The 16518-nt window shown below is 43.6% G+C and overlaps 1 protein-coding gene across 1 annotated transcript; it reads left to right on the plus strand.

Moving 5' to 3' along the window:
- Positions 1-757: 757 nt before the first annotated feature.
- LOC142777248 (uncharacterized) lies at positions 758-15221 on the plus strand. Its single transcript, XM_075881573.1, has 4 exons — positions 758-851; positions 1896-2597; positions 4829-4939; positions 14978-15221. Exons 2-4 carry the CDS (start codon positions 2000-2002, stop codon positions 15127-15129), a joined length of 861 nt encoding a protein of 286 aa, XP_075737688.1. The 5' UTR covers positions 758-851; positions 1896-1999; the 3' UTR covers positions 15130-15221.
- Positions 15222-16518: the final 1297 nt, after the last annotated feature.

Below are 16518 nucleotides of genomic sequence, written 5' to 3' on the forward strand. Positions count from 1 at the left end.
TTCGACCAGCTATTTCCAGTAGTTTAGAGGTTAACTGTTTTTTATGCAATTACTGTTGCAATGCAGATAAAAACTGTCGTGATTCAATAGAAATATTTTTTGATTTCTTAGAAATATTCTTTAGAAAAATATACTAGAAAAATTTCGTATGAGCAATAGGTACATTAACAATAACCCAAGAATGGACAGTGCCTCATATATACTCTAGGCACAACTGCTGAAATGGGCCGGGCCGGGCCGGCCGGGCTCGGGCTGTACAATTGGCCCGTGCTGTGCTCTAGCGAGCACACGCAAAAGGCTTTGGGGCCAAAAAAAAAGGTGGGACCCTTATTACTTGAAACCTCCTTATTACTTCCTTCATCCTAAGATATTGCTATCCTCATAGCATGTGTGAGTCATTTTAAAGCAATCTTCGTATTTTTATACTAATTTTAAACCAATCCCCCGTAGTTTTCATACTACTTTTGAAGTTCGCTTTTGCTTCATTTATTTTTGTATTTGCCGCCAACCTCTTTTTTTTTCTACCTTCTTATACTCGCTTTTTAAAATTCTTTTCTCTCTTTAATTTTCTGCGATTTTCATTAGGGTCCTTTTTTCTCTTTCTGAATTTGCATAATAAATTTGCTTTTAATTTTCTTTTAACTAAGTCGATTATCTCTAGCAGGTATGAGCCAAATTCGCCTAACTTACAAAGCAAAACAAAAGCTCTTGAACTATGGAATATCACCATATAGAGCATGAGGATCATCATCACCAAAGTGGTGTCCAGCTCGTGAGTGTGTCGCCCTCACGTGCCATTCGCCTCGGTGAATTGGGAACAGCTGGAGGCCTCGAAGGACATCGGTAGCCCTGTGAGTGTACCCTAGCCCTCGTGTACTCTCGTACTAACTTCCGCATAGCAGATGATTACCTAAGCGCGGCCAAGACAGTGAGCTCGGCCGGCTAGGCACGGCCTAGTTCATCGCCTAGGCACGGCCAAGCCTATCAGCCCTACCGGCCGGGCGAGGCCTCGTTAGAAACGCGAACTGCTTGACATAGCGATTGAATATACTTTGGCCAGTGCCAACGGCCAGAAGCTCTTCTGTGACACTCACCAGATATTTGGTTTCAGAGCTCCTTCGTTTTACTTCCATTGAGTGATCAAGAAAATATTGGACCCAGGGAAAACAAGTTTCACGAACTATGTCTCTGTTGGGCGATAGTTATTTTTATAGCAGTTTTCTTGGTGAGGGTGCGATCAGTACGAAGCTGCGTGGGAATTTTCAGTGACTACAAGTCGTTTTTTTTTCGATTTATGTCCTTGACGTTGGACATGATTGCTGTGGGTAGCGTTATTTAGCAGGCGTCACCGCCAGAGTCATGATAGTCATGATATGTGGGGTTCAACGTCCTAAACCACCATGATAGACGTTGTAGTGGAGGGCTCCGAAAATTTCGACCACCCGGGGTTTTTTAACGTCCACCCAAATCTGTGAACACGAGCAAGAGCATTGTCGCCTCCACTGGAAATGCAGCCGGTGCTGCCACCGGGATTTGTTCCGGCGACCTTCGGGTTAGCAGCCAAGTACATTAGCCACTAGACCCTCGCGTCGGGGCAGTCGGTAAAGTGGGAAAGCTGCCTCAACATGCCCAAATCGCAAAATACTTTTGAATTGTAACATCGCAATACAGCTCTGGCGCTTCACGATACTATGAGTGAGCACCCTCTAACTTTTTACAGCTTGGGTGTTTTTCACGTTTAGCGAACCAAAACTTTTGTGGGCGAAGACTAGCCCCTGGAAATTGCGTAACACGTGTAAAGTTATCCTAGCCTTATTTCTCTGTTCGTCGACATATGCTTATAAAAGTGTGCGTCACTGTGTGTCAATTGTTATTTCCTTACTTGTGCGTTTCAGATTGCAAGAGGATAAGTTATCCGACGGCTCCAGGGCATGAGGTGCACGCCGACGCCGTAGGGAAGAGCTATCCTTTAGGCAACGAGGGCTACCAGGCATCAGGCATGCAGCGGCAGATGCCACCATCAGTATATAGGGCCATCCAGAATGCCCTGCAGGCGGCAATCCTCGATGCACAGCAACAACAGCAGCAGCGATACGCTATGGCAAATCTGGGCTACACCCAAAACGCGACGGGTGCCTCCTACCAGACGCCCGCGGCACCTCAGCAGCAGCCGCAGCAACAGCTGCAGCAACAACAGCCGCAACAGCAGCAAGAACAGCAGCAGGAACCGCAGCAAAATCTAGGCCAGCAACAGCTTCAACAACAGCTACAACAGCAGCAACAGTTGCAAGAACAGCAACGGCTACAGCAGGTACAACAACTGCACCAGCAGGTACAACAGCAACTGCAGCAGCGAGTACAGCCGCAAGTGCAACAGCTTCAGCAGCAGCAAGTCCAGCACCAGTACGTGCGCCAGGCCCAGATGTATCGGAACTACCCGACGCAGGCCTACTCCATGCCACACACCAGCCAGGCGTCGTACCATAGCGCGCCGGACTTCCCGGATTCCAGAAGCTACGGAGCATCCCACACGGGGTACCCGCCGAACGGACCAACGGGGTACTCGGCTAGCTGGCCAGGCGCGTCTACTAGTGCTGGTTAGTATATGCATTTAACGAATTTATTTGAGCATAACGCGGCAAACACCCACGTGCAATGCTGCACATTCAGTGCAGATGTACGTATACAGTGAGCTAAAATAATTTACAGCAGCGTTTCAATACAGGGCCTTTCACCACGCTCTGAAGATACAAAAATACAAAACGAGAGCAATACTGTCTCCTGATATTTCTTGTCCTTCTTGCGCACTTCTCCGAAAGTAACAGTGGTTCCTGTGACGTTTATAGTGTACACACTCTAGATTAGTCAATATAGGCTAAATATCAAATGTAGTTTGTCTCCTGCTCTGCTTTGCGATGTAGCCTCAATACGCTCTTTCTTGTGTCACACGAATATCGTGTACGATCAGCCAATAACGCTCCATTTTGTGCGGTTACAACTGCGCAAGCGGTACGTGTATCCGAGAAGCGTGAAATAGGCCCTAGCGCTTAGTGCTGACATAGTTCACGTGCTCCCAAGTGATCAGCGGCGAGGAGGATCCGTCGTGTGGGATAAGGGTAGCAAAGGAGAGGAGAAAACTACCCCCTCGTCTTTAAAGGCGGGGCGTTGAGTGGCCCTATAATAGTTTTTTTAAATGTGAAGCATTTCTTAGCGAACTTTATTCAGTTTCGCCATATCTATCTATCTATCTATCTATCTATCTATCTATCTATCTATCTATCTATCTATCTATCTATCTATCTATCTATCTATCTATCTATCTATCTATCTATCTATCTATCTATCTATCTATCTATCTATCTATCTATCTATCTATCTATCTATCAATCAATCAATCAATCAATCAATCAATCAATCAATCAATCAATCAATCAATCAATCAATCAATCAATCAATCAATCAATCAATCAATCAATCAATCAATCAACCAACCAACCAATCAATCAATCAACTAACCAACCAATCAATCAATCAATCAATCAATCAATCAATCAATCAATCAATCAATCAATCAATCAATCAATCAATCAATCAATCAATCAATCTATGTATGTATGTATGTATGTATGTATGTATGTATGTATGTATGTATGTATGTATGTATGTATGTATGTATGTATGTATGTATGATGGCAATGAGACGGACGCCGAAGAGTCGGGCCGTGCACTTTCCAACCGGTGTCATGAACTGACCTCCTGCAGTTGTTAGATTGGGTCCATGCCATGGCATCTTCACTTTACTTAGTTTGTCGGCTTCTCTCTTCAAAAAACTGCGGCTCTAGAATTACATGCATAGTAAGCGTAAAAACATAAATACACATTATCATAAATATCCTATTTATACAATGAGCTAGGCGGCAAAAAACATTATGACTATAAATAGGTGGCAAATCAAGGTTTTTTTCATTTGTTAAGTAATAAAAATAACTGCAGTATTGAGCTCATGAAGATGGCAGTTTACTGCAGTGTTTGCTTACTTTATGCTGCAAAGAGCTGTTGAAAGCGGCTTTGTTAGAGTGCTGAGTTATATCTTGACCGCGGCGAGAGAAGGGGAAAGGTGAACGCTGAATCCACGAGGAACATCAATACTCACGTATTAATACGGTACATCCCTTAGGCGTTTTGCTGTCAACCAACTTGTCGCAAGCTGACAAAAACGATATGCGTAAACAGCTTTCTATATCAAGTCGGCGTGAATGGAACCTGCCAAGAGGTGGGGTGAGGGGGTTGGAGTTATGCAAGTGAATCCGTAAATGCTTACGTACACTACGGACTTTAGCGGGCTGGTCTTACGTATGTTTGAGAATCTTAGGTTGGCCGAGCCGTCTTACTCAGTGTGTTATACCAGAATCTTGAAGAAACACGTCGTAAAACTGTGGTAAATGTGTTTACGTAGAATATAAATCTCTTATATTCACTGGCTTGAACTAAACTGAAAGCGACAGCAAGAAGTGACGCATAGTTTTTAAGGTGAAAAAAGCCCAAAGCAGGACGGACCACATAGAAGAGATGAGGCAAGCGCAGGCTTATAATAGCGAGGCAGTCAGTTTTAAGCAACTTTCGTTTTGTAGCGATAATTTCCAGCCATCAATAAAAACTACGTGCGTTCACAGCAACAAACCTACCATATATGAAGAGGGCTTCTTTGCTGCTCAATGTGTTGTGAGTGTGAATTGTAAAGCTTGTTATAGCTGTGACAACGTTTGCACTTCGTTTTATCAAATAACTTGAGACGTCGTGGTGGTCCTTTGTTGTATTGCGTTCACAGACAGACATTCAAGAAGTCCGTGGGCCGCTTACCAGCAAGCGACCGGGTTGTGGGCACCTCGGCGTCTCTCACCGCAGAATGCCGACGCCGGTCGCCAAAATTACTACTGCAGTAAGTGTCATTGAGGATTTTCTATGTCATCCGGTCGTCTCAGAGTTGGTATAATAGCAGACTTAGCAGCTTTGCAAAGGGCACCCACTTCTTGCCTAACCGCAGTCACACATGCATTGCATAAGGGAATGAGTTGGTCTTTCGTGCAAATTGTTCCTTCACGTCTGCAATCCTGCCCGGTCCTTTGAGCCTATTGCGCACCATGCTCCGTTAGCCTCAGCTGCTGACGCGTCGATGCTAAGCTATTGGTTAACAATATCTACCTAATGGTTTGGTTAAAAAAAAACAAATGTCAATGCCAAAGTGTTTACACTCTCTCCCCTTTTTTTTCGGTAACAAAAAAGAGTTTATGCCTTGGTGCTTCAGGACTACTGTTGCGTGTTGCCATGGCAGATATGAAACTGATAAAATGAACGTCACCAGATGAAGAAAAAAGCAATGATGAAATACTATGTGCTGCCTGGATTCGAACTTGAGACATCTCTATCCACAAAAACATCGTGCTCTGTGCTTTAACTACTATATCTCCTTGGCACACACGCGGCTCTTCACAAACGCGCTTTATATCTTTCGCACAGTCTCTCTCGCATGGTGCTCTCTAGGGGCGGGGCTTGGTGGGGCTGTTGTGTACAACGATGAGCGCGCCCCAAAGCGCACATCAAGGAACCTTAAATGTGGAGTGAAGGTGCCGCCATCTGCGAGCGAAGTGACGTAATGGGTGCCAACGCTTACTAGCGCCGATAAGCATCGATTGGGCGACGACGCAACTGAAAGATTGCTCCGAGATTACGCGCATTCGTAAATCGTCTCGATACCAGCGAGGATGCTAAGGAAGAAAACTGGTCTATCTATCTAAGAAAAACCAATCTATCTATCTATCTATCTATCTATCTATCTATCTATCTATCTATCTATCTATCTATCTATCTATCTATCTATCTATCTATCTATCTATCTATCTATCTATCTATCTATCTATCCGCCTACTACCTTTAGCTTTCCTGGCCATTTCGATAATGGTATCGTTGCGAAATTTGGTACGCCATCACATGATTGTCTGAAAAGCGTTAGTGACTAGTCATAACATCAAAATAATGATAAGTATGTCATGATTTACATTTGATGCTTTTGCTGCTCTTGAACTGGTTTCCTTCACTTGGCATGTTACATAACTCGTATGGTTTGATACTACTGCATGACGAGCTTAGGTGACAGACCCTAACGTGCAAATCATGACATGCACGTCATGTAAGCTATGACTACACGCCACGCTCATGGTGTACTCGTGGTCATTTCACTAGCTTCACATAGAAGAAAATTTGGTATTAGGGACGTGAATGAATGATGGAGATATATGACTGGTTCAAGAGCGATAATAATGAGAGTTGTCTCATGTATGAACATGACTACATGTCCCACTAAGGACGTGCTCGCGGCCGTTTCGCTAGCTTCACATAATCCAAATGTTGTGTTACATGACGCGAAGGGATGACAAAGGTAATAGATTTGCCCAAATGATAATCATGAGAAGCGTGTTGTGTAAATTATGACGACATGGTGTGCTCGTGGTGCTCTCGCGGCCGTTTCGCAAGGCTCACATGTACAAAATTGGATGTGATGTGACGCAAATGAATGACGAAGGTAAATGATAAGTCCAAACATAATAATCATGAGAGGCTTCTCATGTCAAACATGACTACATGGTACGCTCATAGCGTGCTCGCGGCAATTTCGCTAGATATACATATACCAAATTTGATATCACGTGACGTAAATAGACGAAGAAGGTAAATGGCACGTGCAAACATGATAATCATAATATTCTTGCCAAGTAAAACATTACTACTTTCTTCGCCCATGGCGTGCTCGCGGCCGTTTCGCTAGCTCGACGTATACCAGATTTATATCACTTGCCGTGAATAAACGTCCAAGGTAAGCGACACCTTCCAAACACAAAATTCATGACATGGAAGTCATGTACGACATAATATTTGCCCACCTGGTGAGATTGTGCTAATTTTAAAGCGACATGTCAGCCTTCCTCATTCATGCTTCGCATATCATCGATTCTCACTGTATGTCGCTTCTGTTATCGTGTGACGGCTCATTGTCGGATTTGTGAAGCTTCCACATTCACCAACGGTGTTTCTCCGCCACCGAATGCTTTGAATGTGATAGGAACGATCAAGATTGCAAAGGTATCAGTTATTTTTAAAGGAGGAGATAAAAACGATCTCGGTAACTATAGGCCAATCTCTGTTTTACCTATGTTTTCCAAGGTTATTGAAGAAGCTATAAACTTCAGGCTTACTAATTTTTTTCAGCAAAAAAACATTATCGTAAAAAATCAATATGGTTTCCAAAAGAAAAAATCCACAGAAATGGCATTACTCGATATTAAAGATAAAATAGTTGACAACATAGAAAAAAAACTATTCACGGTAGGGCTTTTCCTTGACTTTAAAAAAGCATTTGATTCCGTTAAGCATGATGTTTTACTGCTCAAACTATCCAGATACGGTGTCAGAGGTATAGCTCTAGACATTGTAAAAAGTTACCTAGAAAACCGTGTGCAATACACCAATATTGGTAATGCGAAATCTGAATTCGGTAAAATTACATGCGGCGTGCCACAAGGGTCAATCCTTGGCCCACTCTTGTTTATTATGTACATAAATGATATAGTTAACATACCTCTTACACCTGACATTATTTTGTACGCCGATGACACGAATGTATTCTTCTCTGGGCCAGATATTGACGACCTTATGTTGAAAGCGAATATTTGGCTACAAAACTTATCTACATGGCTTAGGGCCAACAGGTTAAATCTAAATGCTAAAAAAACAAAATTTGTTGTTTTTAGACCTCGTAACAAAACATACATTAGTAAGAATATTATTAGCTTTCAGGGACAGCCTATTGAACGCGTTGCGTCTCTTAAATTTCTCGGTGTCTTTTTTCACGAATATTTAGATTGGTCTGTGCATATAAATTACTTGCGAAAAAACATCTCTCGAGCAGTTGGCATACTATGCACGTTGCGCAGCCTATTACCAGTATGGTTAAAAAGACAGATTTATTACGCAACCATACATTCGCACCTTCACTATTGTCTTCTGATTTGGGGAACGACGACAAAAACTAACCTCAAAAATTTATATCTATTACAAAAACGAGCTGTGCGATTAATTGAACTTCTACCTTTTCGTTCGCACACAGCCCCTTTTTTCGAAAAACATAGACTGCTAGTCATTAATAATATCCGATATAAAAAATTAGCAATGATTATATATCGTGAAGTTAAATCTAATCGAATTGAATTTTTCAGGAAGTATCACGAGCGTAACCACAGTCATAATTTACGACATATTAGTTTCAAGAAAGACACGCTTCGTACAAATTACGGTACACAAAAACTAACTTACCAAATTCCCCACTTTCTTAATGAACACCCCACTGTGATGGCATTAATTGAACAAAGTTCCTCCATTTATGTTTTCAAAAAGAAGATACACACATTCCTTCTAAAAACTCAAACAGATTCTCATACCTCTTTCGATTCATTTTATTTTATGTAACTTTTATGTGCTGCTGTGACTTTATGAATTTTTTTTTTTTTTTTTGCTTTTGTCTGCCTGTTTGTTGTGCGTAAATAGTCTCTTATTATTTCTTTATGTGCTAATTCATAATTGCTGTTCATTTCTTTGTTAATACTGGCTTGATGTAAAAAAAAAAATTGTAAATGTTTTTTGATATTGTATGTATCTCAATTTCTCAATTTTTGTACTGCTATATATAACCTGTTTATGTATGTGTGTACATAGGGGGTTGGCGCTTTGTCAGGCTTTCTTTGCCTTTACGCCGATCCCCTAGGCAAACTGTGTACACGGGTTGTCTGAAATTAAATCAATAAAAAAAAAAAAAAAGATAACTGCAGAATAAGAATAGTAAAACCATAATGACGTCCACGGGTGAATCTCATGGCTTGGAATGACGAGACAAAGGCCAGTGGGACGTGGAACGCCTGCGCGCATTTGTAGTTCAGGCTTCGGATCTGACTCGTAGTATGGTACAGTATGCATGAGCACAGGCGTAGGATAGCCTATTACTCGGGAGTGCACAATCTGGGGTTTCCTCTCCCTATCTTACGACGTTTGGAGGTGTATATTTAGTACTGTCTTTATTACGTGCTTGCTGATGCCATCTTTGCGCGTCATTTACGATACGTTGTATATAGGGTAAAAACTTCAGCTACCAAGGGTATATCATAATCCGGATCCTTAGTCGTCGCGATGGAGACGTGCCACTAGGCATGAACGTGGGAACATCCAAGTCAAACTGTAATAGAGACCTTACAAAGTCACACATATCACTGCCTAATAAGCACTAATTTTGTGAAGACAGTTTTTTTCTTTTATGTTATACCGATTCCAAGACGGGCTGCCGCAGTACTCTAGTGGCTAAAGCACTGCATGGGTCCGGGCTGGCATTGTTGGACTGTGCCCGGGCAGGGCTCGGGTCAGGCCAGGGCATGGGGCAGGCCCGTATTAGGTTTGGGTGTCATGTAGTGGGTTTTGAAGAAATTACAAAAAGGAGGCATCCGGATGCTGCCTTCGGCGTTCCCTTTACTTTGGCAGAAGGCATCTCAAATGTGTACAAACAATATTTACGGCAGTAAATAAACTGTACAGTAAACTTTTCCCACCATTTAAAACCGTTAGCTTATTGTCGAGGGTATTTTCGAAGTGATTGGCCGATGGGCTGCTGGGTGCGCCGGTTTTGGTTTCGCCGGCTATGTCACCAGATTTTATCACTCCGCGGTGAATGCTAATATCCGCGTTCAGAAAATTTGAAGTGACTACAGACTGTTCAGAGGAAGGACGTTAGGTTGCCCGTTTGACTCGACCGGCTATTTCCAGTGGTTAAAAGATTAGTTGTTTGAATTTCTAGAATTACTGTCGTAATTAGTTCAGATAGAATCTGTCGTTAATTCTTTCATCTGTGGCGTCATCACTGATTCTTTAAAAACGAATAATTTTCACGAAGTTAACGTTGTAGAAGGTCAACCATCGGCGGTGGCAGTTGTTTTCCCACGTGCCCCTGGGTAACCCGGAGAAAGTGTCCTGAGGATTGGACACATTGTGAATTGTAATGCCAAATAACAGCGGAGTTCTATGGGTGTAAGATAACAGAGCGTTCATCACTATTAGAATTTCCAAGGACCATAATACGCCATGGAGCAAGTTGAACATTATGCGAGCAGTCATATTGGCGTTCCATGTAGGTATGTTTATGACAGCAAAATTTCTCTTACTTGTCACTAGGAGCTTATGAGCCGGATACCAGTCGTATTGCTGAAAAGACATTCCCGCAGCAAAACATCAATATAACAAGGTTCAACAAAGCCATCAATTTCCGAAATGACTGCAAAGAATTTGCGTTACCAATCAAAGTGGAGAAACATGATGGCAGCGTTGTCATTTATTTAAAGAAAGAAAAAGTTCAGCCTTGAGTCAGCCATGAAAAAATAATTACACCATGGCCTGCTAAAAGGAACCATGTGAACATGCCAAGAAGTGGGGCTAACGCTCACACTGGTGGCGACGCTGACGCTGGCACTCAGCGTGGTGTTGCGCGGGAGAGAAACCTGGGGAGGCGCAAAGCACGCAGTCGTGGACCGGTGTTCATTACTTGAACATGCCGATCACTAATCGCTGCTAATGGGCGATGAGAGACAAAATACTCCGTATGGACACAGAGACCCGCAGTCTGCTTTTGGAGACTGCGCACGCTGCGATTATTTATTGTTAACAGCGAACAGAAGAAGCCTCCCACCAGCAATACCTTAGAGGTAGAGATCCAGTGCTTCTATATACGGTGTGGCCAATGAACGCTTGTGCAGCGCGATCAGTCGTTTTTTTTTATCAACAAACTCGCTAGCAGACGGTGCCTGCGTCGGCGGTCCGAGGCGAGAGAGGGGGAGTGGACGGGCATGCGCCATAAGGATTGCCACGCCGCACACCGGATTGAGCTCCACTCTAATCTGCTTCGCATCTGGAACGGACATGCAGAGAAGATCGCCAGTGATAAAGTTTCGGAAGCAATGCGCGAAATATGTAGGACAAGATCTCAGGTTGTGTATGTCGCATCTTGGAACGGAGCAGAACAGCACCCCTCAATGTCCAACTTGAAGAGGGAGCTCAAGACAAAGACACTGTTGGCATCTGTTCTCCCTTCGACAACGCCACAACGTCTGAAGACGGCAACTGGCCTGAATGGCTGCTGCCATATCAGCATTATGCACACGTCAATTTGAGGGACTTGCATAGATGCTGTCGTCATGGTTACCTGTGTGAGCCATGTGAACGGTTGTAGTCATCTACGTGTTAAACAGTTGTGAGAAGCTGTTGTGATGCTTGGGCGTGATTTTCGCTCAATGGTCACTGAACAGCTAATGCAAAAAAGTTCTGCGGAACTCCACAAGCTGGCGGAATGATTAAGGAAGCGAAACAAGCGAAACAAAACAACCACCCGTTTGTAGCACGAAGCCACAAAAAATTCGTTCGCATTCCCAGAAAGAAAAGTCTCTTGGTTGCCGAAATATGCGTCCTGGTCCATGGTCAGGACAGCGTCGTCCTGGTCCGAGATAAGGACTCCAGATCAGGACGAGATGTCCGGCAAATAAGAGGCTCTGCTTTCTGAAAAATCCGTAACGGTTTCTTTGCTCAACAGCTATAACACATTTACAAAAGACAGTGTGTCCCGCTCGAAGCTGCTTCAAGTCGGCAGTGTCTACAGTGTTTGTGCCTGTGGCTGCGTGGGAGACTTTACCCTGAAAGGGTATATTGTCATCGTTAAACGTGTGCATGTTAGCGCAGTGCAAATATGTGCAGTGGAATTGCGGCTGACGCATCTCAGGTGGCCTCCCGTTTTTTTATCGCAGAGAGTTTTATACTCCGATAAAGAATTAACACTAAAAAAACTCAAGATAGTCATGAACTGAAGTCGAGACTTTCGAAACACCAGCACAATGTCGACACATTGCTTTAGGACTTCTCTACACTCATGCGAATATTGTGAAGATCGTAGGTGAGTGTTATTTATTGTGGAGAAGATTTGTGGAAGGATGATACGCACTGTAAAAGGCTTCCTGAAAATAACAATAAAGAACCGATAGTGAAATGATCGGGGTGAAGGATGAAAAAAGCGCGTGTGGCACGAACGTAAGTGCTTATTCTGTCCTTGTCCTGTCTGCCGTGTATTCTTTCGCGCTGTTAAACCTCAAGGACTAAAGAGATGATCAAGGGTAGTGGGGCAAAAGCACGTTTGTTGTTCGACTGCTCGAACGTACGCCATGTTGTAGACGGCACTGCGCTGAGCGCCTATGAAGGCGCCAGAGAGGTTTTGCCACAAAAACACGAGTTTCAAAGATCGAAGGTTGTCACAAGAAGGCGACGCGGTACGCATCTTGAGGGAAAAAATTCTCAGCGTATCCACGGAATGAATATGATGAGTTGGGAGAAGCGTCCATCCGCCCATCCGTCCTTCTGTTGGGTTGTCTCTCTGTCCACCCATCAGCTATACGAAATTGTCTGTCCGTCCATCCATCCTTCTGTCTGTTTTCCTGTCATCTATACGAAAACCACTAACGCCATCTAGTGATAATGTTTCGAAGGGCATATACTTAAATTGCCACGTAATGATGAATTCAAAAACTAGAGGCGGCTATATACAACAATAACAACAACAACAACAACAACAGCAACAACAACAACAACAACAACTACTACTACTACTACTACTACTACTACTACTACTACTACTACTACTACTACTACACAGGAGGGAGTGACCCACGCCCTAAGGAGCTTCGCCCATAAAACGATGACGGTGACAACTTGTTAATAGGTGTAGCTCGCGTTGACAGAACACGAAACTCTAATGGTGGCTACTGGAGAAGAAGGGTGTGTAAAATAACCTTCTTGTTTTGAGCTCGAACACATAGCATACCTTGGAGACAGCCGTTGAACCAACGTGACAGCTTTAATTTTTGACTGCTGCCCAGCATGGTGTATATCTGCCAGAAATAGCTAGAGCATGTTTTTTAGGGGCGAACATCTTTTTACTTTAACCCTGTCCTGCTTTAGGCGTAAACGGCAGATTCTCCTTAATATTCTAATAGATGACGCTGTCTCGTCACCATTCCTCGACTCAGTTCCTAGATGGCGCTGATCCAATGAAACTGTGTCAACAGACAGACAGACAGACAGACAGACAGACAGACAGACAGACAGACAGACAGACAGACAGACAGACAGACAGACAGACAGACAGACAGACAGACAGACAGACAGACAGATGGACGGATGGAAGCACGTGCGGATGGAAGGACAGACGGATGTTTGCATGGACGGACGAACAGATGGATGCATGGAAGTACGAAAGAAAGCACGCACGTACGGACAGAAGGATAGACAGATGGACAGGTGAGCGGATGCACGGACGGACAGAGCAACAAACGCATGAAAGAATGCACGGACGGACTTACGCTTCGCCCCAATCATCATCATTTACTCCGTGGATATGCTGTGCTTTTCTTATTGCATGGCATAATAAATTGCACCTGTGGTCTCTGTCTCTTCTCGTCCAAGTGTATGTTGCGCAAGTTTCCAGGAGACGTGTTAATTTTACTCTACAGCCATGGCTCGTATCCAATTTATGTAGACTTAAACTATGTGTCTGACATTTTCCCCTCCTTAAGTGGGTAAATTTTGCAGTGATTTTTTGAAATGCAAAAAAAAATAAGATTGTGTGGTTAGCACTGCGTACATGAGATAGCAAGCTATGACTACAAATATACTATTTATTACTTTGCAAATATTATCCAAAAGTGTTACGGGCGTAAATAACCGAAAGTGCACAAAGTGCACATGGTAAAGTCGTGACACTGAAAGAAGTTCCAAAACACTTCACAAAATATATATTGTGTGAAAAGAAGATACCATCACCAAAGAGTGGGCTGTGCCTCGTTTATGTTAAAGACAAAACTGGCTGAAACGGGCCAGGCCAGGCCGGGCCCAGACCATGCGGGCCCGGGCCTTGTAGGGCCGTATTTAAAAACCCCACGCCGGGCTCGGGCGGGCCGGAGCAAGAAGGTTTTGCTGCCGGGCCGGGCTCGGGCCAGAAAAATCGGCTTGTGCACAGCTCTACTAGTGGCTACGGTGCACGATTGCTGACCTGCAGGCCATGGAATCGAATCCCGGATCCAGTGCCTGTGTTTTTATTTAAGGCAAAAATGTTGTAGGCCCGTGTGCTTAACTTTCTCTGCACGCTAAAGAAATTGATTCATTTTTTTTAAAATTGTGTCACCTAAACTTTGCCATTCATTATATGATACCAGATTACAAAATAATTTCGTGTTACTAAAGTCTAAAACCACTATGGTTTGTCTATGTTAAGTTAAATTTTGCCAAAATTCTTGAATACCTAATTTATGACCGCCTGAATACTTTGTCTGATCGAGCCATCCGAAAAGCAGAATTGAGCATTGCGGCCAGTTTTAGTCAGAAGGTGTTTTCATAACCATAGCTTCATACATTGTATGAATATGTGTTGCTTTTTCGAACTCGCAGTACAGTTGCTAATTAAGAATAACTAGTCTCTGATGCCACTTTCTTCCTTTTTTATTTGTTTTGTAAATACAGAGTGTTTTGTATAAGCGTTCCAGACTGTACTTGTCTTTCGCATTGTGCCTGCTGCAGTCATGTACGAATGGTGAGGCCCGTTTAGCGGCTTTGAATTCTCTGATTTTTTCCCGTCATCCCCTGTTTGTGCATACAAGTTGAATCAAAGACATGATTGACTGATTGATTGAAATAGGTTGAAAGTCAGGTGGCAGTTTTGCGCGCCCTCGACTTTTTTGTGCCTTGACTTTTCAGCGGTAGTTTTCGTTTCAGAATTGAACCAACTGGCCTTGGCAATTCAGACTTACAAAGTATACAGAAACATGTGTGATTGTGAGTTTCATTTGTGCAGGCAACACCTACCCAAGACGAAGCAGATACCCACCAGGCTTCCGCTTTTTCCGCCCAAACAATCCGGCCGGCTACCAGACGCAGAGCTACAGGCAAAGATACCCGCCACCGGGTGTCTACCAAGTGCAGCCCCGTTATCCCCAAAATCGATAGACGTCGGATCCACCCGATGCACAAACCACGGAGACGTCAAAAAGAGAAGCGAGCCTGAAGGGTCATCACGCCAACGTAATAAAGTAGTAACATTCCGAGGCACAGAAAAGCTCTTGTCTTTTTGACACAGATGAATAACAGCAGTTTGAATAAAACACCTGCCTTCGCATGATTTAAAACAAAAGTAGTATTAAACGAAGCATATAATCGGAAACGAAGCTCTTAGGTTTGAGGGTAAACTGAGACTCGAAGTAAAACGGCAGGAGTCTACAAAATGTGTGGAAGGTCCACTATAGAAGCGAAATGGTTTCCGCTTAAATTTGAAAATACAGACGAAAGCGAGCTCCGTGCCAGTGCCGACTTTGCAGATTTGGAAAACACGGTGATGACAAGAGAAGCAATTGGAGGTGGACATAATTACAACCTTTTAATAAAGCGAAGCTGTACAGGGCTGTGCTCTGTGTGTGTCGCGCAAAAAGACCTAGCCCAGGTATGTCTCGCGAAAATTAGGGCAAATCTCACAGCAGGTCACTGGCCCTCTAAACGTGAAGTAGTCTTTGCTGGGCGTATGTGCCACATGAGGTGTGCTAACGCCTCACCTAACACTGGTCCATAAAAACTAAGAAGAGAGCACAGGGGTGGGAAGCATCGATCACGAAAGAACTAAGCGCATACATCAATCCACACCAGATAACGCAAGTCACGGCAAATTGACACATTCGCTCAAACAGGAAACTTTGAAGGCGTATGCACAGAATTTAAAAGGGACTTTCTGGACGGGCATTTCGGGTTTAGTTTTAAAGTGTGCGATCGGTTAATATTGTAAATTTTCTGTCACTTGCATATGGTTTGCTTAAACAGCTTGTATGATCATCAACCTTAAAAGGATGGAGGAAGTCCTCAGATATATTTTCAAAGCTGCAACTTCGAGGACATCGTGCACACGGAATATGCACGAGAAATCTGGCTTGGCGTGGCGCGGTGTTCGAAACTCGAGTCGGGACGCATGAAGCTGGTCTAACTGAAATGATGCAATTTACACGCAGCACAGGCCAACTTCGGGCTTTCCGCTTCCATGTGGCCGCCCTGCACTTTGTCCTGGTTAGTTACCAAGCATCAGTTTTGTGAGCGCTTATGTCACATCGTGTGGTTGGAGCTTGCAATCATTCTCAGGTTGAAATAGACTACAGATGTCCCTGTGCAGCTCCTGCCATGGCACACCTCTGAGCATTCACTCTGCAGTGCGCAATAGATGCAACAAAGTACGAGCGACGTATGCGTTTCGCAAATCGGCTGCGCTAAATAAAGAACAGAGCAAGTTGGGCCTCCGACCATCGAAAGATCAGGCAAGAAAGCCATAGAACGACAAATAAACTTAATTTAGTTTAT

The sequence above is a fragment of the Rhipicephalus microplus genome, chromosome X, assembly GCF_043290135.1.
Source record: "Rhipicephalus microplus isolate Deutch F79 chromosome X, USDA_Rmic, whole genome shotgun sequence".
Classification (NCBI taxonomy): domain Eukaryota; kingdom Metazoa; phylum Arthropoda; class Arachnida; order Ixodida; family Ixodidae; genus Rhipicephalus; species Rhipicephalus microplus.

What these genes read in the sequence shown, in the direction of transcription:
- LOC142777248 (XM_075881573.1), top strand. Translation starts at nt 2,000, where the DNA reads ATGCAGCGGCAGATGCCACCATCAGTATATAGGGCCATCCAGAATGCC. An exon ending in AGGCGCGTCTACTAGTGCTG is followed by an intron (nt 2,598 to 4,828) that starts GTTAGTATATGC and finishes TTGCGTTCACAG; the next exon opens with ACAGACATTCAAGAAGTCCG. An exon ending in TCGCCAAAATTACTACTGCA is followed by an intron (nt 4,940 to 14,977) that starts GTAAGTGTCATT and finishes TCATTTGTGCAG; the next exon opens with GCAACACCTACCCAAGACGA.